At 45.6% G+C, this 27,615-nt stretch overlaps 1 protein-coding gene across 1 annotated transcript in view; it reads left to right on the top strand.

The window, feature by feature from the left end:
• Nucleotides 1–27,615, top strand: part of LOC147707028 (adhesion G protein-coupled receptor F5-like) — a 1,085,534-nt gene that overhangs the window by 430,861 nt on the left and 627,058 nt on the right. Inside the window, exon 4 of the mRNA XM_086926248.1 lies at nt 4,008–4,160. Within this exon, the coding sequence (XP_086782374.1) occupies nt 4,008–4,160 (153 nt within the window). The remainder of the gene's footprint in view (nt 1–4,007; nt 4,161–27,615) is intronic.

The raw sequence follows: 27,615 nt of genomic DNA, 5'->3' as shown, positions 1-27,615 counted from the left end.
CAGCCTGTTGCTGGTGGTGGTGGATCGTGGTCCTTCTGAAGCTGAAGTGGACGCAGCTGTGGTACGTCCAGTGGAGTCCGGTGGCGTGGCTGAAGGTGATGTCCTTGCTGGATAAGAAGACGGGGTATATCAGACATATTTTATGTAAAATCAAAGTGGTTTAGCTAACACCAGATCTAAAAACAAGCATTGGCATCGCCAATAGGCCTCGCCTTTGGGGCCTTATAAGTGTTTAGCCAGAGCTATTGACTTTGCCAATGTCTTCAATCTGTACCGTAGAGAAGTGTGGCTGCTGTGCAGCATGCTAAAAAGTTATAATAAAAAAGAGTCAGAAGCATTTTTGTTACCTTATATATGACCAAGAAGGCATTATGTACAATTGAACGACCCCAATAAAAAAAGTATTTTCAATAAAAAATGTCCTCAGTTTTCTTTTGTTGTTGCAGTGCTGGCAACTTGTTTCTGCCTATTCCAATGGTTGTTTGTTAAAGCTTTCTTTGAGGGAGCATAAACAATCGGAGGGTGAAGGTTGGGAACTAGTACCTGTATTATAACACTAGCAGCGGACAGACGCTAGGGGAGAATCAACAGATGCCAGATTTCGAGAGTAGGCTGAGGTGGTGTTGAGTGATGCTGAGGTGGTAGTGGTGGTGACTGGTGCAGAGACGATGCTGAGGTGATGCTGAATTATACTTAAGTCTTGCTGAGTGATGACGATGTGGTGGTGTACTAGTGCAAAGGCGATTCTGAGTGATACTGATGTGGTGCTGAGTGATGCTGAGTGATATTGTTGTGGCGCTGAGTGATGCAGTGGTGGTGCTGGGTGATGCAGTGGTGGTGCTGAGTGATGCTGTGGTGCCCCTGAGTAATGCTGTGGTGGCCCAGAGTGATGCTGTGGTGGCGCTGAGTGATGCTGCTGTTGCGCTGAGTGATGCTGTGGTGGTGCGGAGTGATGCTGCTGTGACACAGAGTCTTTGCTAGTTACAGTGGTAAAGAACTCCCTTCAAATATGATGACATTGCCAGACTGCTGCTATATCATTGTCTTTAACAATTAGACAAACCCATGCCCTCCCTTACTCAGGAGAGAAAATATTTAGCAGCCTCTGATATAATCTGGTCTAGACTTGACTATGGAAATGTTACTTCTCAGCTGGGCATAATTTCCCGTGGCCCAGCTGCAAGAACCCCAAAATTCCACAGGCACTATTGTGACTGGCATTGCAACATGTAGCTGTGCTAAACTGCTCCATGAGGCTTGCTCTCTTAAAACCCCTTATATAGTCCACAGACCCTTGTGTGGAAACACACCACTTTTTTTGTGGACACCTGAAAATTGCTCCTCCTGTTTCAAAATGTGACTGTAGTGATTTGTACTGTATGGGGGGTACGTGTTAGCATTTTTTGTGTTGGGGTAATAGTAAAGCATGTGAAGTGAGCCAGCCCATCTGTTTCTTGGTCTGCATCCGTTCTACTGCAGGGGTGACAGGAGAAGTGTGCTAGAACAGAAATGGGCGCTAACAATTTTTCTTTTAATTCTTGTAGTAGCGCCAACTGGCAGATGACCGGTTTCTGCCTTTAGGCTGTTTTTGCAATTACTTTTACACAAAGCAGGTGGGAATCCGCAGAAAAATGCAATCATGACAAATGCACAACAACAAAAATACAATTTTCAGGTGGGTGTCTTCGCTGCTTGAGACAAGAAAACAAGAGACAGAAAAGAGAGTACAGAGGGAAGGAAAGAAAACAATGAGGAGAAAGGAAAGTGTAAAAGAAAAGCGTAAATGTGTTTGCATAAATGTCTACCAAGAGGCACATACATAATACTGCAAAAAAAAAAAAAGGCACTCCAAGTTTTGGACTTCCAGCTACCGCTATAAGTAACTGCACATGTTCAGATTGAGGGTATGGGCATACATGTTCTGCGCTCTTGGAAGTGTTGCAGTGTTAACAGGCTCGTCAATTTGGGGTGTCCCCCTCTTTTAACTATATTCACCTATTCACAAAGCAACATGCCTCCATTGACTTTAATACGGTCATATTTTTGGCAAACCTGCATCACCTTCCTCTAAAACTTTAATGGGGCCACCCTCTTAAATCTACGACTTCACCCCAACTTGCAAGCCAACAGGTTATGTTATAGCTCTCACCTAAAAAATAGAGGAAGCGAAACTGCAATCCCCATAATGCAATACAAAATGATGTTGGTAAAAAAGCCTGGGCATCGGGATGTGTCACGTGACATGAGAGGTCGGGCGTCCGTATACAGAAACAGTAGCGAGAACCAGTAAAAGGAAACAAATGCCTGCTTTCGGGCCGCTTTCTATGAGTGCCTGATTGTGCCGCAGAGTGCGTTCTGCTAAAGAAGCACTCTAGTAGGTACCTGCTTGTGCTCCAGGGGCACTATAAAGAGCACAGGGAAAGCTTTCATGAGCGCAAGAAGCCGCAACAGCTGTGCACGATGCGCACGCTCTTTTGCGCGTTCTAGCACGCTGATTGCTGGCAAAGTAGCATTTCTTAGAGCCTACTAAATGTCTCGGCCAGACCAGCGCATGCGCTGGATCAGGCTGAGATCTAAAAATTAGGAAACAAAATATTTCTCATATGTACTGTGTTCCACTTTCACATATGGTTGACTCGCATAGCCTTAATACCATCTTAGACTATCTTGGTGTCAAGGACGCCTATTATGCTCATGCATCACCTTAAGTAAAATCATGACTTCTGATGCCTATAGCTACTATGGTTTCCAGTCTTATTTTCAGTCAGGATTACTTTTTAGGGAGAGCTGGGAAGTGGCGTAGCTAGAGGAGGGTGGGTGGTCGGCCCGGGCGACACTGTTTTTAGGGGCACCAGAGATGAGCAGGTCATGTTTTTCGACTAACACCATATCCCCACCCTAGAACAAGTTGTCCGTCGGCTGCTAGACCCTCCACGAACAAGTCGTACGTCGGCCACCACCTCCACATCTCCCAGCTCTTACCTGCAACAGGCGGGGAAACATAGGGCCCGCCCTAGGTGGCAGTAGGTCCTAGCTACGTCACTGGAGCTGGATGCTTTCAGAATTTTGTACTTATGAATTGCTGGGTACAATATCCCAAAGGAGCTTAGGACTTGTCCATTTGTCAGAAAGTAGTTTGTTCACTTATTTTATTTGGTTGTGTTGCTTTTACAAATTTGAGAACTGTTATTATAGCTTCCCTCGTTTGTTGAGTGGGCGTTTTTGTTGAGACACTCGTTACTTTGACATTGTAGTACTTTATGAACTCCACAATTTATACATATTGTTCTAACATATTTATTTTCAGGTACTGGCACTTTGTGGTGATGTTAGAGACCTTTAGATATCCCACCTTCTCAATATTGTGTTGTTACAATCCAGTTGCTTCCACACAAGTTTACAACAGGATCCCCTTGTGGCAAACCCTTGGGGTAGAAGATTCGCACTTTGAGAATCCTTGTTATGCCGTTTTAGGAAGGGTTTTATAATGTTTTTGATGTGAAAGTGTATCCTGGGTGCCAGTTTTACGCTTAATATTCAGTGTAGAATGATTAATAATTGTATCACTGGAATATATGTACATTTGATGACTAAGTATCGATTTGGCTAGTATTTGTATGGTTCTGACCGTTCTGAACTAATTATAAACTCAGTGAGTGTTTGCTTCCCTCACCGCCATGTTTTCACCACTGCTCAAAACTCAGAACTGCTGAAAATCTGCTCTGTTGGTGAATTTTCCAGGTTAGGTGGACTTGTGTGTGTAAAGGTGTGTGCATGAGAATTGTGTAGTTTTGGATCTGTGTCATTACGCTTGCAGATTCTTTTCCCACGCCTAAATCGAAGTTGAGTGAGCAAAGACCTTTGTGCTTGGAGAGTACGCTGGTGTGAGTCAGAGGCTGATCTTGGGCGTTGCTGACTGTCGGAAGGTTAGTGGCCACAGAGACTGAGCATTCTCGACTTTGGTATGACTTTACTCATGACGTCAATGTGTGTTTTTTCATCAACAGTTGCGCCTCAAGATTATGTTGTCGATATCGAGATTAGCTTTCCGGATTCATCATTCATGGAGTCTTTCAAAATGTTTCTGAAAGAGTTAAACGATGCCAATGCATTCCCCGCCTCAGATGTGATTAATATAACGGGCCTAGCGGTTACTACAGGTAAGTGTCTATGAATTATGCAAATATGGGTTGTGACTTTTTGTTTAATAACACGTACTACGCAGTGCAAGCCACCGTTTTGTAATGAAAATTAAATGCATGTCACGATTTTAAAATTGGGAACTGGAGCTTTTAAACATGTTAATTGTGTCTTTCCTTTTGTATGACTTTTTTTTACATTTGGAGGATATTAAAATGCACTTGGAGGGGTGGAATAACAAAAGAACATATTTCCATTAAATATAACTAAAATAATTTGTTTAGCTGTTTTTGAGAAAAGCTATGAAATATGTCAGCAGGCATGAGCAGTCCTGCCAACAAATACCACGCTTCAGACGTTAGACTAACACATTTCAGTGTGGTACTACGCATTCCTGCATGAAATGCTTTGTCACGCATAACTGTTGTCTCACAGCTGTCACTGAAAGTGGCAAGTGTGGCAGCTGGCAGCACAACGCCAGTGTTGTGCACTGCTAGCGCTGTGCACTCCCGCAGGCTTAAGGTTCACACTATGAGCTAAGGCAGTGCTGGCCGGATCACACACTCACTCAACTGCACTAGTGCTACAAATGTATCATGATTCATTTTTGTGATCATACCACCATAGCGCGGCTCTGACTGACAGCCTAATATCATGATCTGAGGTAGTGTCCAATGACTAGACAGCCGGGCTCAGTCAGCTTGTCTGCTACATGCCGGATGCCATGGGGGACATCACATCCTGCTGCCGGAGCAGGGAGTTTTGAGGAAGGTGTGGCTCCAGGCTGGCTGGTTTGTGGCTGGTGCCGCAAATTTAATGATTGCGCCACTTGCAAAGCTGCTGCAGGCCAAGCGCATCATACCGGGCCGCCGCCGTGCTGTAGCTCAACTGGTATTCATTTTACCCCCGCCAAACTATGGCATCCAACTGTACAATGTCCAAATACGTTCATATTTCAGTGGCAGAGCTGCCAAGCTACTGGGAAGTCGGAGGTCCTATCACCGCTGACCTGCAGCAGCCATGAACCCTCCTTAGACTTCACTTATTGAACAACATGAGTACTTTCGGTGAAAGTTTTCAGTGCCCCCCAAACTAGTGTACCAAGGTGGTGTCGGAATTCAGTTGATTCTTTTCACATTTTGATGAGACACCCAGAGCGAAGGAGGTTTTAGGTGGGGACTAGTTTAGTTGACGCTATTCAGCCAGTGTTTCAAGCGTGCTAGGAGTTTTCTTCCGGGGCATGCCGTTTTGCTGCAGTTTTTTTATATGACGCAAACTTGAGCCCATGTTATTGGAATGTTTTACTTAAACCACTGTTACATCACAGGTATACATACATGTGTTTGTTCGGCACATGGAAATTAGCTGGTTTGCATCGTGGATGCAGGATAATCCACAGCAGATTTGGTTTTCCTTCTTATGTAATGCCTTACCAAATTGCAGGAGCTGATGCCCCACACCCCTCCTGCAAGGCTTCTTTAACGGTGGAGCTACTGTGGATTCAGCATTGAGTACACAGAGGTACTCAAAATCTGAATGAGGGGGGGCGGGACTGGGAGGAGTCTGAGAGGAAGAAAGAATATATAGCCATCAGTTTTCGGTGTGCATCCCATTACCCACCACCTCGAAATGATGGCTTTCTGCTGTTCGGAGCGGGGGTGGGGATATTTGTATTTAATCTAAAGAAAGACAAACCCCTGGAACTAAGGTTGTATATCTCAACTGTTTAGGATAAGATAAATAGGTGTGGTTGTATAGTAAGGCAAACATAGGACTGGCCCTATGGCATCATCAAGTGGGGGGTCCGTCCCTGGTTAAGGTATTTGTTTTCAACGATTTCATAATACAATGACTTAGCTTTTCCATCAATGCCTCATTTTTTCTTTCCCATGTTAGGAATGCTAACATTGCACCTTGGTGCACATTGTGTACTGCAACAAAACTGTTCACTAAGGCACCCCTAGCCTAGTTCAGTGAAGGAGGTGAGACTGATCCACTCCCACAAGTCCTCCTGTTATTGCACCGTAGGCAAGCATTCACCAGTCAGCTCCATGGAGCTCCTCAGACACCACTTCTACTCTCTGCAACTCTACAGCTCTGTCCTTAAACTTGCACTTCATATGTTAGCCTTCTGAAAAGAATAAAGTCTCATACATGAATTCTTTGACCTCCTCATCAGCCCAACATGCCGACACCACTATCCCATGACGTTAACCTCCCAGAACACTTGAGCATAAACAGACAAGAGACATCATTGTCAACTGATCAACACACTCAGTGTGCTACAGAATGTCGCCCAACCAACATACTCCAATGGTTACATTGTGGGTGTCGTCTTTTGGACATCACCACCACCCAGACAAGCATACCTCCATACCTCTGAACTGAACATCTCTCCATCTATATCATTAAGTGCACATAAGATTTGTTATGCTAATACTTTACGTTCAATGTTCCCTCTAATTTCACGTCTTCACATTTCTTTCTCACTGCCTCTTTTTTCCAATCAATAAGTTTATGTAATTTGAAAAATTATATTGTAACATCTTAACTTATTACCGTTGCAAAACACGTTCAGGGCCCACGGGGGGTGTAACATGGTATGAGGGTTTCACCAAATGTATTTCCATCTACCTGAATGTATATATTTGTAATTTAACGCATAGTATTTAGTAGTGTGGGTAAACTAAAAGAACGTTTCCTTTTTAAAAGCAAAAGCACTGACTGAACGGTAATTTATTGAGTGATGTTTTCGCATACCAGCGAGCTGGGGTTACTAGCCCAAACGACCTCTGCTGGGTAGGCCTTGGACTGCTCTGCTTTGCTGCAGTGAGACAGTTAAGTGCTACAATGGGGAACTTAGGTGCATATTATCAAGGGATTTATCTCTGCTTTTTTGGCTTTAAAAGCCAAGAAAGCGGAGATAAAATGATCTCCCTATCAGCAACAGGGTGCTAACACGCAAATTTGCATGTTAGCACCCTTTTTCTCTACGCTTCCCCTTGCATCTCTAATGAGATGCAAAGGGGGCGTTCCAGAGAAAAATAATAGGAGAAATGTTGTTAAGCGACATTTCTCCTATTATCAAGGATATCGCTAACCCTGTTAGTGATAAAAAAGCAGCGCTAACCGCGGTTAGCGCTGCTTTTTTTACACTTGGTATTTTCCTGACTTAGCCATGATATCCTATGGAAGGTGGATATCATGGCTAAGTTTGTGAGCCCCTATTATCAAGCTAACACCAAACTTCGAGAGATTATCGTTGGTTTTCCAGCGATAATCTCTCATTTGGCAGTTAGCGCAAGCATTTTTATCACTTCTGAGATAAGCGTTGCTAATAGCACGCTATCTCAGTGATGAAAATCCACGCTACCCGGCGATAATTATCCTCGCGCTAAGTGCGCTTAGCGATAATTATCGCTGGGGCTTGATAATATGGCCCTTAGTTCCCAGAAAAAAGACAATTACAGACTTCTTACTTGTGAAGGACTCACATCCTTCACAACTAATACCCAGATTTCTTACAAGCACCATATAGGGACACCTTGTGCTCACAGCTGTTGTACCATTGGAAACCCCTCACTTGTCCATCTCGCTGGATCCAGTCTGCAAGAGGTTCTTTCACAAGCATGAAGAGGGGGAGTGACAGGGGGCACCCTTCACAGGTCTAACCACCAAAAAGGGCAAAATAGTGTTCCATTGATGCTGATTCTTGCCTATTGAGCTGAATGATAACCAACACATAATTAAGGAAGGAATGATAGGCCCCAATTCATTTTTTCCAGGAACTGCAGTAATAAGGGACAATGGACGGGGTCGAATGGCTTTTTGAGGTCAGTTGACACCAAGCCAGTCTCCACTTGTAGTTCATTTACTCTTGCAAGCTCCATGTGCAGATTCTTTAGGCAGTGGCGAGTGTCCCTTCCTAGCATGAAGCATTTTTGGGCACTAGGTACCAATGTGTAAATCACTCTAATCAATGTGTTGGTTAGGGCTTTCACTGCAGTTTTGATTATGGTATTAATCAGTGAGAATGGATGATTGGAGAAGCAGTCTGTAGGTGTTTTGTCTGGTTTTAGTGTTTGGGTCACCAGGAGCATGCCGAACCCAGCCGCTTTACTAGCTACAGTGGGCATGAGGTTGTTTATGGGCATCTTTTATCTGCAACTTTTTAGATTATTGCTCATAATGAACACTAAAAGGAATAAAGATTGGTTGCTAGAAAAGAGATAGAAGGATGGAGAAGTAGATGCATGAGTGGGTGAAAGATAAGATGGATGAGCGGGTGAAAGCATGGCTGTATGAAGGGATGAATGAATAAGTGGATAAAAGGAAGAATAGATGAGTGGGCAAAAGGATGGAAAGGTGAAAGGATGGATGAATAAGTGGATGAAAGGATGGATGAGTGGGTGAAAGGATGAGTTGGTAAACGGATGAATGGGTGGGTTAAAGGATGAATGAATGTGCAAAAGGATGGATAGTTGAGTGGTTAGAAGGTAGGTTGTGTGAAAGGATGGGTAGGTGAGTGGTTAAAAGAATAGGTGGATGAGTGACTAAAAGGATGAGTGGGTAAATGGATGAATGGGTAAGCGGGAGAGAGGGTGGATATATGAGTGATTTAAAGATTGACAGTAAATGAAAATCTGAGAGTGTGGCTGAATGGATGTTGGATGTAAGAATGGCAGAGTAAAAGGCTGACCTTGTGTGTCAGTCAGGATACAACAAACTACAGAGGCCTTTTTCTGGAAGCACCAACTGACCAGTGGCAACGGACTCCTTCTGTTGGCCTCTGCCTGACTCTCTAAGTGCCTCCCATGAGGTCTTTGGGGGCTTCTGAAATGTATTCCTGTTGTCGACTGGGACTTGAAGGACTATTTCACAAGGTTGTACCTGGTTGATGTATTTTACCCGTGCTGTTTTGCAGCCAGCCTCTCTTTTCTCGTAAGGTCCCGATCTACTGTTTTCATTGCATATTATTTACTCTTTGTGCTTTTTGGTGCTAGTTTTACTTCCAACTTTACAAATTCATATCTCCGATTCTCTTATTGGATTTTTTTTATTTTGTTATTCAATTGTACTCAATTTACTTTAATTTGGTTTGGTATATTTATTGTGTTGTGTTTGGCATTGCATAACTACTTTAGCCATTGCTCTAACGTAGACCTGTGCTCTGTGTCATACCTAGAAGGTATTTGAGCTCATGTTAATTTAGTGACTTTAACAGTTCAGCCTGACAAGGGTTGTAATTAGTAAGTCACACACCCCAAATAACAATCTACCTTCTTGCCCTGCGACAGCTGCCATGGGCCTACTTTTGGAGATCAAAAGGGTCCAGTATCACTCCTGACACATGTCGCAATGGAAAGCTGAAGCTTCTACCCTCCTACCTGAGAATAAGAAAATAGCAGAGATAATGGGAATCTGAGGATGGATGGGAGTGAAGCGAGAAGAGAATACATGGAAATCTGAGCAAATGGATTGATGGATCAGTGGGTGAAAGGATAGCAGGGTAAATGGAAATCTGAGAGGGCGCACTAGTGGGGAAAATGATGGCAGAGTAAATGGAAATCTGAGAGGATAGATGGCATATGAAGAGAAATCTGAAGGGATGGTTGCTTGCAAAGCAAATTTAAATCTGAGATGATAGATGGACAAAAGGATCAATTGATGGAGGAAAGTCTTTATTGATGGATGAGTAAGTCCAATGATGGCTTCATGGGTGGATAGGATTTGTCAATGGATGCACACATAGATGATGGATATGGGGACCGATGAATGGAATGGCCAATGGATGAAAAGATGAAAGATTGGATGATGGATGAAAGGACGAAAGAACGAGTGGATGACAGACTGTAAATATGAAATAGTGGACATCAGGTGGATGGTAGAGTGAAAGCGTGACAATATACATGCGTGGATGAAAGACGAGGATCCCTTATTGGGGGTTCAGGCTCACATGCTTGGTGCCATCAGAGGCTTGGTTCAAAATGGGGGGTGGTTGTATTTTACATTTCTGGCTATTCCCTTATCTGACACCTCACAAGTCTGTAAGCATTTTTGTGTGTATGTTGTCTTTAAACATTGCCTTCAGCTATTGTGTTAATAATGAGCTGTGCCTTTTGAAAAACACTGGATAGAATCCTCAATTTTGCCCAGGTGTCTAGCCCATTGTCATCTTAGAGAATTTCTTTTTTTTGTCAAAGGAATATCTAAAGCTTCTCGGTCTTCAGCCGACAGGGTTAGAGTGATTACATTTTGACATTGGGTTCTCTATTTCTGCCCATTCTTTATAAGATGCTCTATAATAATTTACAAATGACTCATTGATTTTTGTTTGCCCATCACTATAAAACACAGAAGGACACATTTTTTCCCCTATCTCCCAATTAGTAAACTAGTGGTATAGTTCACTCCCTTTTTCTCCATAATTCATCTATTCTATACCAGAACTCCAATGATATTTCTTGTGCTGTGTCCATCTATTTTTTGCTTAAGAGCTAGTCTAGCTACTGTATATTTGTTCACCAGTAATGCTTCTAGGTGGGCAATTCATTCCTCGTGTGTCTTATTTTTTTATTATCTTATCTTTATCCTTCTGGTGATAGAGCGCGGGCTCACCTGCTAGTTTTACCATACTGACCTGGGCCCATAAAAACATACACACTTTGAACAGGTAAACCTGCGCTTAACCAGATCAATTACTTTTAGGACCTATACCTTTGACTTACCAATCCTAGTCACTGGTACCTAGAGTCCTAAGGGATCAAGGGAGTTAGCAAGAAAACAGGTAGCAACTAACATTTCCTGTATAAAATAACCACAGACTCAGGAAAGGTTTAACACTTTATCTATGTACATTTTTAAATGTCAGAGTCCATATAAATTCATTCAAAGCTCATTCAGTTAGAAAGAAAATGATCAAAGCAAGATGATGTGAACATTTTACAAAACTTTCTTTAAGAATTGAAACATAGGAAGGGTAGAAAAGGGAAACAGTATAATGACATACCCACGCTATCTTATATTTAATCCATGGGCTGGGATAAAGGAACGAACCCCAATAGTGCAGGTGCCAGTAGGACAGAACAGGTGAAGACCAGAATCAGGACAGGTACGGACCAAATTAGATCAGGACAGAACCACCGTAGGTCAGGACTGGCACCCACAGCTAAAGAGCAACACCAGCATCACACCCCTCTCTGCAGCTATCAGTCGGAACCCGATTGGGTTATCGAACTCCTTCCCGGAACCCCTATTGAGTTATCAAATCTTCTGACAGAGTGCTCCACCACCACTCTGCTCTCGATCGCCTATTGAGTGCATTGGGTCAGTGACAGGTCAGCTATTCGGGCAAGTCGGACAATCTAACTAGCTAAACCTACCTTAGTTATACCGTTTTTCAGGGCAGTGTACCACCCCCCCCCCCCCCCCCACCCCCCCAATGTTGCACATTGTGTATTCCCTCAATTTGATTGGTCAAAATGTGAGGAGAGGTCATCACACCATACCAATTATGAGGTCACTTGATTCATTATTCAGATTTACGTTCCCTTCCATAATTTTATTTTCCCATGCCTTTTTATTCCACCCCGCAGTGTATGTATCAATAACAAATACAATGTATTAACATTTTATATTATTCTCTTCCTCTAGAAAGTTCATCGGGTCAGGTTCTCAGGAACATCACTGGTAGGACAGTAGCTGGCATGGATTCAATCCCATGGCTTGTGGACTCGGGTGAAGTCAGCACATGCTCAGTTTCAGGACCCAAGATGGAGCAACAATGTACTTGATTGGTCCACACACGAGCTAATAGCAAAGTCAGAGAAAAACAGTTTTAGAGCAAAGAATAAATTAATGCACTGTATACCACTTATCTCTACTCTACTCTCATTACTTTATTTTAACTACAGCGTTAGGAGTTAAGCAGAACAAACAATTTAGTAAAAGCAGCCATGCAAGCTTTTAGCATCTTAAAACATAGAGAAGCCATCTTAATTCTAGTGCGCAAAAGCAAAAGTTTCCCTCCAAGCACAGAAATATGTCATGTCACGTGGGTGTGACAGACGCATGCGCAGTAGAAAATCCAACGTTGTGGCGGCCATTTTAGTGCATTAGGATTGCGGTTAGTAAAAGCACATTGATAAGCTTCCCCAAGATACAAAAATGTCGTGTGGTGCAATTATTAGTAAACAAAATATATTGGTTAGCATATTAGACGTTATTCTGAGAGGATTGAATCCAAGCAAGTCGCTGTACATGCGTAACCTTGCTCCATCACTGGTGACAAAATACATGACCCACCTCTGAATAACCATTTTATAAAGTTTCTATAGAGTACTGAGTGCGGGGACTGACTTGTTTCAAATTTTTGGTAATGCCCTCTTTAAGATGGTCGGCCAGGTCATCATTGTTTAGCAACCAAGAGTTAAGACACCAGGTATCTTTATGGCCAGAAGCGCGAAAACTGTAATTGTACTCTGGGAGTGATTGGATAAACCTTTAAACCTTTCAGAAGATCTTATATTTCAATAGGATCCTCATCCTATGAGGGAACAAAGATGTAGTCCATTCTAGAATAAGAATGATGGATGACTAAGTAATATGTGTATTGTATATCTTTGATATTTCCCCCTCTGCCTGTCACATAGTCCTAGTGATGTCCGCTTCCAGAGTACCCAGTTACGTGTGTTTTATTAGTGCTACCTGCATCCAGAACTGGCTTTATTATAGGGTAAAGGCTGTCCACTGTTATTAATATTCCTGGGTGAGTGAAGGATAAGTGCTTTCTGAGATTGAGTGAATAAATTAATAAATATATAATTTCAATTACTTGAAAATGCAACAGACACAATAAAACCAAGTAAAAATATTTAGCCTCAAACATACAATTAGACTTAAAACAACTTAAGGGGCAATTCAAGAGAGTTTTAGGTTCAAAACTACACACAGCAATGTTGTCGGCCTAAAACATATTGGCTTTTATTACATGGGGCACTACCTGCCCCACCTAGCCTAGCTCTTTGCTAAACCAAAGAATAACCAGAGTGGCTCAACAAGAGAAACATGTAATGGATACTACCAAAAAGCTTGATCTTGTATAGATTTGAAATACAAAGAGTTAGCATCTTTGACTGACCCCTAGTCTAATTGCTGTTGGAGACAGTATGTGTTTGGACCCAAGCTCATAGACCGCTACGGGCACACAAATTCTTACCTGCTCGACCTCTCTTGAAGGAAAATTTGGCACTAAAAATACATTGATGCACGATATTCTGGGCAAAATATGCTGGCAACAGGATCACCCCACCTAGAGCATGTTCTAACAGCAGGGAGAAAATAATAAAGACATTTGGTGAATTTCAGTTTGATTGTCATCTTGATGCAAAGAAAAACTGGAGATATATGCAGTTACAATACTATTGCCGCTCAGCGCTCCCCCTGTTACCGGACCGCATGCCTTGGTCACCCATATTAGATTATATCCACACCTGGAGCAGTTTCAAGGGTGCAATAGATGGATTATACAATGACCTACATGCAACTAATATGCACGCGCTCCTCTGCGCTGTAACTGCTCATATTTTTAAAACTTTTTAATCGCTACTGCGAATCGCGCTATTCACTTTGTTTGTAAGCGCTTGTAAGCGCTTGTAGCTGTAATCAGGGGGTATTAGGGGGGTATACAGTCAGGCACTTACTTGCACTGTAATCGTTGTCCCACCCGCATTTGCGGGGCTTAGTCAGATCTTAGGGCTTCTTTGGGAAGTGCTTGCTGTGTTTTTGCCGCCATCTTAGGTGGGTGTGCTTCGACTCGGACCGACTTTAGGCGCCATCTTTGAGTGGGTCCAGTGGCTTCACTCGCAGGACTCCCGCGTGGCGCACTATATAAGGAGATGCACAGACAAGCGCGCAGCGTGGGCGCGCAGCGGGCACGCCGGCGGGGCGCCAGAGGTAAGCCCGTTTGCGCCCGTTCGCGCTCCGGACGCGCTGTGTGCTGGACATGCTGCTCCAACTCGCCTGGTCTACTCCAGGGAAGAACTTTGTCTGGTAAATCAATACCCTAGTACGGGTAAACAACCGGTCTTCCCGGCGGCCCCTTTGGTGAGTGTCAACTGCGGACTGCTTAATGTCCGTTCGCTCTGCAAACATCATGCAGAGACGACCCTTCTCATTGAATCATTGCAGTTGGATATCTTGTTTCTGACTGAAACTTCGACTAGAGCGGAGAGTAGTGTGGAACTCGGCTGGGCTTGCCCGTCGGGTTACTCTATTAGGCACATCCCGCGAGCCTCTGGGAGGGGCGGCGGAGTGGGCTTTATTTTTAAGGACTCACTAACGCTCTCATATCTGGAAGTTAAACCGGTCATGGGCTTTGAGCTCATGGGTTTTTCTCTGAAAGATCAGAGTGGAACACTGGCTCTTCAAGATCTGATAGACCTGATTTACGACCTATCTAACTCTCTTGCCAGGTTTTTAGTCTTGGGCGATTTTAATTTATGGCCCGGTGGTCCTTATGATCTTGCATATCGGGAACTCTGTCAAGCATGCAATAATCTTCATTTCACGCAGCTTGTGTCTGCCTCTACTCATGCAAAAGGTCACACTCTGGATATGATCTTTGCGGCTGAATCGCTAGTCCCAAACCCTATTTAAATTAGTCAAGGACCTCTCTAATCCAGTCTGTGCTTCATCCACCATTCCGGCTTCTCAGGAGCTATGTGACTCCTTAGCCTTGGCGTTTGAGGATAAAATAAAAACCATCCTGAACGGACTCTCGGCCTCCAATCTGACCAGCCCCCTCGCCCTTTGCTCTGTGGAACCAGTCAGTATAACGTCTCGGGAGGCTCTTGAGGAGGAAGCAGTACAGCCTCGGCTGACCTGCTTTCCTACGCCTTCTTTGGAGGACTTCTGCCTACTAGCTAACAGCGTCTCATCTGGTTCCCCGTTAGACCCATTGCCACATAAGTTTTGGAAGTTGTTTCAGGGGGAGCTCTTTCCGCCGCTCCATTCCATCTTCTGCCAGTCCCTTACCACGGCCACCGTCCCTGATAGCTGGAAATTGGCAGTGGTTACTCCTCTGCTTAAGAAGACCACCTTGGACCCACTGTGCCCGGCCAACTATAGGCCCATTTCACTCTTGCCTTTCTCGATAAAAATCTTTGAGAAATTGGTCACTAGGGTCCTGTCCAGCTTCCTTGAAACTAACGATCTTTTGGACGTGGCCCAGTTTGGATTCAGGCCGGCCCACGGAACGGAGTCTGCCTTGGTGGCCGTTCTGGACGACCTGCGTTCGAGTGTCGACATGGGAGGAGCAGCATTTCTGGTGCTGCTCGACATGTCGGCCGCGTTCGATACGGTTGACCATGCGGTGTTACTGGGCAGGCTCCGGGAGTCCGGGGTGTCCAGCCAGGCCCTGGACTGGCTGGCCTAATATCTCTGTAACAGGCAGCAATCTGTGGCCCTGCCACCTTTCCGATCAGCCGTAAATGATGTAAATCAGGGTGTGCCGCAGGGCTCGGCAATCAGCCCGATTCTTTTTAATTTATATCTTCGCCCTCTAATAAGTTTGATCAAGTCATTTGGCATCTCTGTTATCAATTATGCTGATGACACTCAACTTATTTTTTCGTTTGAGGGCAGGGAAGCGGTTTCCATGGAATCCTTTCATCGTTGCATGACTGTAACGGCGGACTGGTTGCGTCAGAATTCGCTCCGGTTCAACGGAGCAAAGACCGAAGTTCTCCATTGCTCACTGGACCGATTGCCCCGTCCTCTACCCGAGGGGTTCTGGCCTTTTTCTACTCGAGGCACCGTAGCGGCGGCAGAATCCGCCCGTAACCTAGGCGTCCTGTTCGGGCCTAGCCTCCAGCTGGATGCCTTCGTTAATAAAACCACGGCGACTTGCATGCTACTACTTCGCATGTTACGGAAAATTCTTCTGTTATTTCCTCCCACGGCAACGACAGAAGCAGTGCGTAGTATCATCCTCAGTAGATTAGACTACTGTAACGCACGGCTTCTGGGGGCCCCCAATACCCTGGTCGCGAAGCTGCAACGGGTGCAGAATATGGCAGCCAAAATGGCCCTTTCACGACCGCGGTCTGCTTCTTCATCTGTTGCGCTCTCGGATCTTCATTGGCTCCCCGTCCATAAACGGATCTGCTATAAATCTTCTTGTCTGGTTTTCAGAGCTCTGCACAATTGGGTCCAGTGATGTTGCAAGATCTCCTGGTACTCTACCGTCAGACCTTTGAGATCTTCCTCGGCATTCCTGTTTACAGTCCCCAGGATAAAAAAGGTGAGGATGGGCGGCCGCTCTTTCAGCTTCGCGGCCGCCAAACTATGGAATTCCTTACCGATGTCCCTAAGTTGCAAACAGGATCTTTTGTCTTTTAAAAATGATCTCAAAAGTCACCTCTTCCCGAGAGCAGCGTAGTGTTAACAACTTGTAGGTAATGTTTGTCAAAGCGCCAGGATACCCTCTGGGTGACAGCTGCGCTCTAAAAGTATGCTTACAATTACAATTACAATTACAATTATTCTTGTTGAGGAAATCCACTCCAAGCTACTAAGAAAATCGTCACAGACGACTGTTGACAAGAAGAACTCGGAATAAGAATGGAACACGCTACTGGAAACCCATAATCTAAGTCTGCCTGAGGCGAGATTAAAATGTAAGTACTTTAAGTTGCTACATAAGTGGTTTTGTCTCCCCTATGACTGCCACTTGTTAAACATTTAAACACCTCGAATTTTGGAGGTGTGGCAACACAGGAGGAGTCATGTTTCTTCTCCTGTAGTCGTGTGGTTCATTGCCCACGCACTGGCAAAAAGTGGCCAGCACTGTAAATGCTTTAAATGATGTGCCATTAGCCTTTTCCCCATGCACAGGTTTTCTTGCATAAATCCTTGGACCTTTCAAAACTGTCCAAGCATAAGGAAAGATGGAAAGATAAAGCACTGGCAATAGTAAAAAATATGTATCTTCCAGCGATGGAAGCAATGCCAACCCCCCACTCCTAATGACAAGATGTGTGACATGGGAGCAACAGCGATACAAGAAAGAATGATATGTTGATGTGACATGGGAGCAACAGCGATACAAAAAAGAATAATATATTGATGTGACATGGAAGCAACAGCGATACAAGAAAGAATAATATATTGATAGGCACATATCTGCGATTCCATATAGATTCCTTTTCAACGGTTTTATCATAATGTTTAATTGAGAATTTTGATATATGTCTAGCCTTCTCTATTATTCCACTGGACTGCAAGGCGTAATGGGATTGGTGTTGATCAATGGGTAAACAGTACATAGAGTTCTGTAATTGCTACAATTGTGTTCTCTTGTACCTTCCCTGTTTAACACTATACATAGAGATAATCTGGTATAGGTCACTACTCATAAGAGATGTTTCTAATACTGGTCTGTGGAAAAAGAAAGTTTGAATATTATGAGTATGTATCCTACTCTGCACTATGCAGCTTTTCCTTTTGAATTTCATATTAAGAGTTATGCTTGTAATAATGTGTTGAAAACTCAATAAAAAAATACTGATTAGCACAACAACAAGAAAGTTGAAACTGCTAACCTGTGAATGAAAGAAGAAAACATGGAAGTGAATTCACAACAGTATCTAGTTGCGTTGTTCCATGAACAACAGGCACTAGTTTTAGAAGGATTGTCCTACTCATTCACTGCCAGGGTTAGAGATATTTTGTGGGTTCCACTTGCAGTTTCTACCAAAGCTGAACACAGAAAAGAAATCTGGACTACGTTTTAGCTGCTTTTATTAGAGGACAGAATATATGCACAATTATAATAGCAAGTATCAGGAGAGTGGTGGCAAGTATCTATGAACAGAAATTAGAACAGTGGAATGCTGACAGCTCCATTCAAGACAGTATTGCGAAAGCAGGGTATACATATTTGTATAGGCCTGCTGCTGTCATCGTACAATTTTATAGTATCTTAGTGGCCGATTACGATGGCAGGCAGATCGCAGCTGCAAAAAGGACCGCCCGCCATAGGTGCGGCGGTCCCGCTATACGAATTAGGATGCGCTCGCCACACTGGCGGGCACATCCTGGATTTTTACATTGCGGTGGGCGTAAGCACCCGCCACAATCTAAAAATACATGTTGTGCATTTGAATGTACAACATGACAGGCACTTTGCGGTGCCTGCCACCTTGTACATGCAAATGCAGAGGGGTACCATAGGTACCCCACACGTGCAGCACCCCACCCCCCAACCTCCAGGGGGCCCACAACGGGCCCCCTAAGGCATTCTCCGCCTGTCTGTTTGTGGCGGGATCTCTGCCAAAAAAGGCATGCATTGTAATGCCCATGGCGATGCCTGCATGGCACCGCTGCCATTGCCCCATTGTACCGTGTCCCACAAGGCGGGCGGAAAAGAACCTCCTGATGTGGCGGTGGGAATATTCAGGTTGATGGCGGGTGGTCCGCAAACGCCAAGACGGCCATCCTCACCGCCGGCTCGGCGGTGGTGGACCGCCCGCCATTGTAATCGGCCTCTTAGTCTCTCTTTTTCTCTCTCTCTCTTTCTCTCTCTCTCTTCTCTCTCTCTCTCTCTCTCTCTCTCTCTCTCTCTCTCTCTCTCTCTCTCTCTCTCTCTCTCTCTCTCTCTCTCTCTCTCTCGCTCATGCCTATAGTCAAGATTTGTGGTTCAGTAAAGAGAATAAGGGAGGACAGACTTTGAATGAGGGCAGACAGCAAGCTTCGTCCTCTCTCTCCTCCCGTAGCTCACTCACTAAGTCACTAGAGCCTCACAAGTAGTGAGCGATAATTCCACTGAGCTCCTGTGTCTCCCTCTGCTCTGCCACCTGAAGAAAATTGGTTTGGATGAGCTGAGAGAGACTAGAGCTGACTACTTCCTCCTCTCACTGTTCCTGCTATACATGTTTACTCCTTGTAGCAACTGCTTTGGCCATGGACATGGCTGCAACTATGAGACACACCTAATAGAAGATGGAAAAAGCACACAAGCTTTGCAGCTGCAGGAGTTTTTCTCCATTGCGTGTCCTGAAAGGCTGCTTTTTAAAAATGAATACATACACCTGCTGGAGCGAGAATCAATTTAAAGCAGTTTCAGTTTTTAACGTCTTTATTTCGAATTTTCATCATAAAAGACAGAATATTTACATACATACAAATACTAGCAAAAGGACATTATATAAAAATAAGCATAAAGAACAAGAATAAGTTAAGAATTGATTAAAAAACCTCAATTAAATATGTATATAAAGACGACAAGAGAGAATTATTATTGAACAAATAAGTATAAAAAGACACAACCTCAATACTGGTCAGAGACACAATCTAGTAGGCTAACATGCTGTGTGAATTTATCACATCAGAATGTTACGAGCTATCTTAGACCTTAATAACCAAGCCCATCCAAGGAATTTGGCCAAACCAATGGATAGCCATTCAGAGGTGTTAGTTCTTAGAATGAGCAAGGCTTCACTACTCGACCGAGTCTTTAATCTATTGCATATAGGCTTTAGCCACTTGTGACGTGGTTCACAGTAAGCAATACAAACAAACAAAAAATGACCTATTGTTTCTTTATGAACAGTACAACAGGGACAGAAGGAAGAGGACTCAGACTTCTGCCAACCACTAGTGAAGGCCCTTAGAGGCAGTGTACCTAGACGGAATTGAAGGTAGAGTTTCCTATCTAAAGTTTTGAGTATTACATCCAAAAAACTCTCGGTATGAGGAACTATTTTATGAAGCAAAAACAAACCGGTCAGGTTCGGTTTCTCTGAAAGAGCAACGTGTTCTTCTTTAACCATGGACCAGAAGAGAAGTTTAAAGTCTTTCTTAGAGGGAAAGATATGGGAGCCCGGCTCAGACCACAAAAGGGGGAGGCCCATTCTGATAAGAGTATTTCTAATTAACTTAAACCATGGAATTTCACCTGCCCCCTGTTGCGTTCTAACGTCCTGAAGCTCTTGGGCAAACATGGCAAGTTCCGGGGTGGACCATATGCGTCTCCATAACGCCACCATCCTATACTGGGCTTGATGTTTAATGGAATGAAAGCCCATATCCATCGAAAGTGGTAAAGCGGGTGTTGATGGAGGGAGACTGACTAAATTTCGAAAGAATTTGTTCTGAATCCTATCAAGGACAGCCAGGTCCACGCAACCTCATATGTCAGCCCCGTATAATATGGCAGAGCTGATTTTTGCACTATAAATTTTAAGAGCAGGCAATACTCTTTTGGTCATAGAACTCCGCTGCTCCCTCACCAGGCAACCGGACAGACGCGCAAATTTCAGGCTAAGCGCCGCTATTTGCTCCTTCCAGCGTAACCTATAGTCCATTGTTACACCAAGGTAGGTCATAACTTCAACCTGTTCCAGACTAGACCCGTTCATCGTAACATTGCCCCTCAGTGGTTTTTTCTTTGTCAGGACCATAAATTTGGTTTTATTGATATTAATTTCTAAATCGTTCTCATTACAGAAATCCACAAATTTGTTTATAGCTACCTGCAGACCCTTCTGTGTTTTGGCCAGTATGAGCGTATCGTCAGCAAAAATTAAAAGGGGGAATTTAGTCCCACCCAGTGTTGGAGCATCGGTAGGGGTATCTGAGAGAAACTTAACCACTTGATTAATGAAAAGTATAAAAAGGGTGGGGGCCAGGACACAGCCCTGTCTCACTCCACGAGGCACGGGGAAGGATTCTGTGACCTGGCCCTGGCGTCCCCACCTGACTCTAGCAAAGTTTCCCTCGTGCATCCTGATGGTAAATTCTAGGAGCGCAGATGGGACACCCATCTTTCTTAAAGCAGCCCACATCTTTCCTCTGGGGACCAAATCAAACGCTGATTTGAGATCCACAAATGTAGAGAATATCGTGCCACCTCTCAAAAACACAGTTTTCCAGTAGATCATAACAAATCTTAAAATCTGATCTACTGTACTAATGTGAGCCCTAAAGCCAGCTTGTAATGGAGAGAGAATGTCAACTTCAGTCATCCATGAGTCAATTTTTCCTAAGAGCATTCTGGCCACTACCTTTTGTAGGGCATCAATAAGACTGATGGGACGGTAGTTTCCTGCATCAGTTTTATCCCCTTTTTTATACACGGGCAGGATCTCTGCCCCTTTCCACAAATTTGGGATCCTAGTCCCTCTAGCTATCGCGTTCGCCAGGGTAGTTATATATGGAACCCAGTGCACTTGGTCATACTTAAAGAGGTCCGCTGGGACACAGTCCATACCGGGGGCTTTACCGTTCTGGACTTGTTTAAGAGCAGCTACAGTTTCTGTTTCAGTGAAGACAATGTGATCAAGTATAGGCACCGCAGTCTGTACACTGGCATCTTCCCAATTGTGGGAGATTCGTTCCGTGTTACTAAACTGCATCGCATAGTGCTTGACCCACTGTTCTGCAGGCACATGGTTAACAGGGACTTTCGAATCCCCAGTCCCTCCCCATCTCACAACCTCCCAGAATTTTTGTTGGTTAGATGAAGTACTTGCTTGATATAAATCTAACCAGCGCTGTTCGTCCCAGTTAGTTTTTGCCGTTTTAAGTACTTTCTTATAATTAACCCTAGCTAACCTAATGTCCTTAGCTGACTTGGATTTGATAGCAGCTATCAGGGAACTGTGGGCAAGACGACAGGTTTTATCATACCATTTGGTCCTAGTTTGTACTGGACCATTTTTCCTTCCTTTTATGGGTTCGTTAAAAAAAGTTTTAATCTTATTAAAAAGAGACTCATGGATCAACCCTATTTGATCAAGGGAAGTGCCTTCGTTAAATATAGGTACCATCGAATTGGTGGCTGCTAAGACCTCCACCGCAACCCTTTCCAAAGCGGTAGGGTTGTCTATGAGCCTAGTCCAGCGTACCCTTCGACAATCATTCGTGAGAACAGCCTCGGCTGTAACGATAGTAGATGCAGAGTCCAATCTGAGACCCTCATTCAGTAATAACTTTATTCCCAAAGGATTATGGTCACTCTCTGGTCTTGAGACTACTTCCATGTCCTCTAGAATTTTCCAGAACTCTATCTTTATTAAGAAGTAGTCAATACGGCTCGAATACGGAGAGTTGTCAAAAGTGACCTTTCCCATCAAATCTGATTTGGTTCTACCGTTAGCTGCGCGCAGATCCCATTCAAGGCAGAGACCTAACCACTGCATAGCGGCCTCAGTGACTTTTTTAATTGGGGGGATTGATAATAGAGGAATATTCCAAATTTGATCGATTTCCCCATATCCGTCTTTATCAAGGCTGGGAAAAGGTTCAAAAGAACAATTTAGATCACCTGCCACCATTATACATTTGTCACTACTAATATTGTTCAGTAGGGAATCTAAATCGCTAGCTGCTCTCGCGGGCTTCCCACCAGGTTGCCCTCTTGCATATATATTAATCAGAAAAAAGTCCTGGTTATTTTTACCAGATAGTTTCAAGGCAAGAATATCATTACTTGAGGTAGGAATGTCAGTAATTTTAAAAGCTAAGGACTGTCTGATCCAAATGACCAGACCTCCTGAAGGACGTCCCTTAGGTCCTTTACAGGCTGGTTTATAATAGTTAAGGTACCCAACCCGAAAGATAGCATCGATTGACCAGCTTTCCTGTAAAATAATTACATCAAAAGAGTCCACATAAGAACCCCAAGCATCCTCAGACAGTTTCCCTTTTAATCCCGCTATATTCCAAGACAAGACTGTGAGGATATGAGTAGTTTCTTTCAGCAAGTTGTTAGATAAATTCACAGACTCCCCAGGGACCAGGGGTCTAGAAGTAAGATTTGAAAATGTTACCCTTCCCACCTCCCCTTGGATGTTTCCATTGAGCCCTGAAGCAGTCTCAGCCCTGAGAGGTGGAGTATAATAATAAGGGGAGCTCAATACAACTTCACTCGGCCCAGGGATCAGTAGTTGTTTATCAAGTCAATCCACACCTTCCAAGCCGGACAGCGGAGCAAACCGGTTTGTGAGGTGCGGATGAAATAAAGGGTAGACTGGGGTGTCAAAGTGGAATCTCCCTCTTGGCCTGTCCCTTCTGGAATATTGAAAAGGAGTATGGGGTCTATTTACATATAAGGCAGGATAGAAATAATTCAATGATAATGTTTGCACATCCCCAACTCTTCCGAATCTGGGTTCCCTACTGATGAATTCAGCCACCCATGGCTCTCTGAAACTTATTACCACGCAATCCCCCTCAAGATCTTTCTTACCATAACCTACCCAATCCACCCTCCTTACATTAAGAATTTCAGGATTCAGGTTGGGTGGGAGCGGGCGATTTTTATTAAGCCAGAATGTTACCTTATTATAGAGGTCCTTGTGTGATTCTCCTTTGCCATCTCCTAAAGGAGCCACGCAGGTTAAGATGATTGTGTAAGGCTGTGACTCAGGAGGGAGATTCACACATTGTTTCCTCGGGATAGGTTTGATGTTAGGCCGAATATTTTGATCGTGACTACTAAGGGTTTTCTTGGCCTGGGGTTGCTTTACAGCCTTTTGCCTGGGTACGCCCTCAGAGCTAGCTGTTTTCTTGGGGGCCGATACGGTAGTTTGCTGCGTGGGTTTTGTCATAGGAGGTCCCGCTTTTGAACTAGTGGCCCCAACTTTATTATTCACCAGGGTAGACTTCGAAAGTGACGGGACAGTGGGGGTCAATCCTTTAGAGGCTAAACTGGCAAGAATTCTGTTAGAAGACGCTATGTTATCTTTTACCAACCTATCCAAGGAGTCCATTTTTGTGTTCAATAGTCTTGTCCTTTCGAATAGTGGCAAAAGTAAGGATTTCATTAGCAACTCTATCTTAGCCAGAAGTATACCTTCTGTAATGCTAATTGTGGTGTTATGATCTTCTGGTTGGACCACCACATTAGCATTGGGCAACAGTGTAGGTGAATCGATAGATGAACATACTGAAGGGGCGGGAAATACTAAGTCAGGAGAGTCTAACCTTTTACGTTTCCCAGGGTTCTGTGAGAGTGGAAGTTGTAAAGGAAGAGGGGAGTTCACTTGCTCATTAATGATATTAAGATTTGGTGAGTCCGAGAGACCTGATTTCTCTCCAGACTGGTCTAGAAAAATAGTAGTCCCTCCATTTAGCAAATTATCATGAGCAGTGTTATATGAGCTATCTTGACCTGATCCCACTAACTCCACAGTTTGGGACTCAGGAACAGTTACTAACACTAAATCAGCGTTAACATCAACGCTATCAGTGTCTAACAGGGAAAGCGGGATGGGAGATACAGCCTCATTAATTTTCCCAAGAGAGGATCGCTTGCCTGTAATTATATCTAGTGAAAGGCGTTTTTCAGCTAGAGCGATTTCCTTCTCCAGTATGGCAGTAGAGCGTTTAAAAAACTGGTCAATTGTACCCGTAAAAGTACCATTAGAGGTGGAGACCTGAACTTGCCTTTCTTTACCTGATCTTAGGGTCATCTTTAGATATACAAGTAACCTAAGACCTCAAATTGTGTGCAATAATGGGCAGAATTAGGTCAAAGCAGTTATACTAACAATGAGGGCACAACCCTGGATATAATCTAATACAATGTTTACAAGACAAACATCTAAAACATCTGTTAGGGAATACCATGAAGTACTAAAAATATTAGGAAGTAGGTCTTAGGGAGTGGGCCCAGCCCAGCCTCCTTAGGCCCCTGACGGCCACAGACGGTCCCGCCCTTGTCCCGGGCTTCTCCCGGCGCCCTCCCGCGCGCTCCCGCGCAGCGGGATCTCAATGCACTAATAAGGAGGAAAAGGTGGGGTAGGGGGCGTGTCGGTCAGAGAGAGCGACCCAGGTGTTAAGGGTTGACCGCGCGCAGGGACTCCTGGAACTTAGAGTCCCTGCGGGTCCGCTCGCAGCCCTGAGCCTGCCTGTTCTTTCTCCCCAGTCCAAAAGTCCAATCTCTGGAAACGGCGCCCCAATCTACGCAAAGCGCCTCGCACCACACGGCGAGGAGCTGCGTCAACAAAGAAAGAAGGGTCCAGGTGCAGAAGGAAGACCGCAGCAACAACCGGTCCAACAAGGAATCCCACGACGCTCTGAACGGAGGCTACTTTCACTGCTGGGTCAGGGGGCGTGTCGGTCAGGGAGAGCGACCCAGGTGTTAAGGGTTGACCGCGCGCAGGGACTCCTGGAACTTAGAGTCCCTGCGGGTCCGCTCGCAGCCCTGAGCCTGCCTGTTCTTTCTCCCCAGTCCAAAAGTCCAATCTCTGGAAACGGCGCCCCAATCTACGCAAAGCGCCTCGCACCACACGGCGAAGCGGGACCCGCGGAGCGGGTCCGGCGAGGAGCTGCGTCAACAAAGAAAGAAGGGTCCAGGTGCAGAAGGAAGACCGCAGCAACAACCGGTCCAACAAGGAATCCCACGACGCTCTGAACGGAGGCTACTTTCACTGCTGGGGCAGGGGGCGTGTCGGTCAGGGAGAGCGACCCAGGTGTTAAGGGTTGACCGCGCGCAGGGACTCCTGGAACTTAGAGTCCCTGCGGGTCCGCTCGCAGCCCTGAGCCTGCCTGTTCTTTCTCCCCAGTCCAAAAGTCCAATCTCTGGAAACGGCGCCCCAATCTACGCAAAGCGCCTCGCACCACACGGCGAGGAGCTGCGTCAACAAAGAAAGAAGGGTCCAGGTGCAGAAGGAAGACCGCAGCAACAACCGGTCCAACAAGGAATCCCACGACGCTCTGAACGGAGGCTACTTTCACTGCTGGGGCAGGGGGCGTGTCGGTCAGGGAGAGCGACCCAGGTGTTAAGGGTTGACCGCGCGCAGGGACTCCTGGAACTTAGAGTCCCTGCGGGTCCGCTCGCAGCCCTGAGCCTGCCTGTTCTTTCTCCCCAGTCCAAAAGTCCAATCTCTGGAAACGGCGCCCCAATCTACGCAAAGCGCCTCGCACCACACGGCGAGGAGCTGCGTCAACAAACAAAGAAGGGTCCAGGTGCAGAAGGAAGACCGCAGCAACAACCGGTCCAACAAGGAATCCCACGACGCTCTGAACGGAGGCTACTTTCACTGCTGGGGCAGGGGGCATGTCGGTCAGGGAGAGCGACCCAGGTGTTAAGGGTTGACGGCGCGCAGGGACTCCTGGAACTTAGAGTCCCTGCGGGTCCGCTCGCAGCCCTGAGCCTGCCTGTTCTTTCTCCCCAGTCCAAAAGTCCAATCTCTGGAAACGGCGCCCCAATCTACGCAAAGCGCCTCGCACCACACGGCGAAGCGGGACCCGCGGAGCGGGTCCCGCGAGGAGCTGCGTCAACAAAGAAAGAAGGGTCCAGGTGCAGAAGGAAGACCGCAGCAACAACCGGTCCAACAAGGAATCCCACGACGCTCTGAACGGAGGCTACTTTCACTGCTGGGGCAGGGGGCGTGTCGGTCAGGGAGAGCGACCCAGGTGTTAAGGGTTGACCGCGCGCAGGGACTCCTGGAACTTAGAGTCCCTGCGGGTCCGCTCGCAGCCCTGAGCCTGCCTGTTCTTTCTCCCCAGTCCAAAAGTCCAATCTCTGGAAACGGCGCCCCAATCTACGCAAAGCGCCTCGCACCACACGGCGAGGAGCTGCGTCAACAAAGAAAGAAGGGTCCAGGTGCAGAAGGAAGACCGCAGCAACAACCGGTCCAACAAGGAATCCCACGACGCTCTGAACGGAGGCTACTTTCACTGCTGGGTCAGGGGGCGTGTCGGTCAGGGAGAGCGACCCAGGTGTTAAGGGTTGACCGCGCGCAGGGACTCCTGGAACTTAGAGTCCCTGTGGGACGCTCGCAGCCCTGAGCCTGCCTGTTCTTTCTCCCCAGTCCAAAAGTCCAATCTCTGGAAACGGCGCCCCAATCTACGCAAAGCGCCTCGCACCACACGGCGAGGAGCTGCGTCAACAAAGAAAGAAGGGTCCAGGTGCAGAAGGAAGACCGCAGCAACAACCGGTCCAACAAGGAATCCCACGACGCTCTGAACGGAGGCTACTTTCACTGCTGGGGCAGGGGGCGTGTCGGTCAGGGAGAGCGACCCAGGTGTTAAGGGTTGACCGCGCGCAGGGACTCCTGGAACTTAGAGTCCCTGCGGGTCCGCTCGCAGCCCTGAGCCTGCCTGTTCTTTCTCCCCAGTCCAAAAGTCCAATCTCTGGAAACGGCGCCCCAATCTACGCAAAGCGCCTCGCACCACACGGCGAGGAGCTGCGTCAACAAAGAAAGAAGGGTCCAGGTGCAGAAGGAAGATCGCAGCAACAACCGGTCCAACAAGGAATCCCACGACGCTCTGAACGGAGGCTACTTTCACTGCTGGGGCAGGGGGCGTGTCGGTCAGGGAGAGCGACCCAGGTGTTAAGGGTTGACCGCGCGCAGGGACTCCTGGAACTTAGAGTCCCTGCGGGTCCGCTCGCAGCCCTGAGCCTGCCTGTTCTTTCTCCCCAGTCCAAAAGTCCAATCTCTGGAAACGGCGCCCCAATCTACGCAA

This window comes from Lissotriton vulgaris, chromosome 6 (assembly GCF_964263255.1).
Source record: "Lissotriton vulgaris chromosome 6, aLisVul1.2, whole genome shotgun sequence".
Taxonomy (NCBI): domain Eukaryota; kingdom Metazoa; phylum Chordata; class Amphibia; order Caudata; family Salamandridae; genus Lissotriton; species Lissotriton vulgaris.
This window is presented reverse-complemented; position numbering and strand designations above follow the sequence as displayed.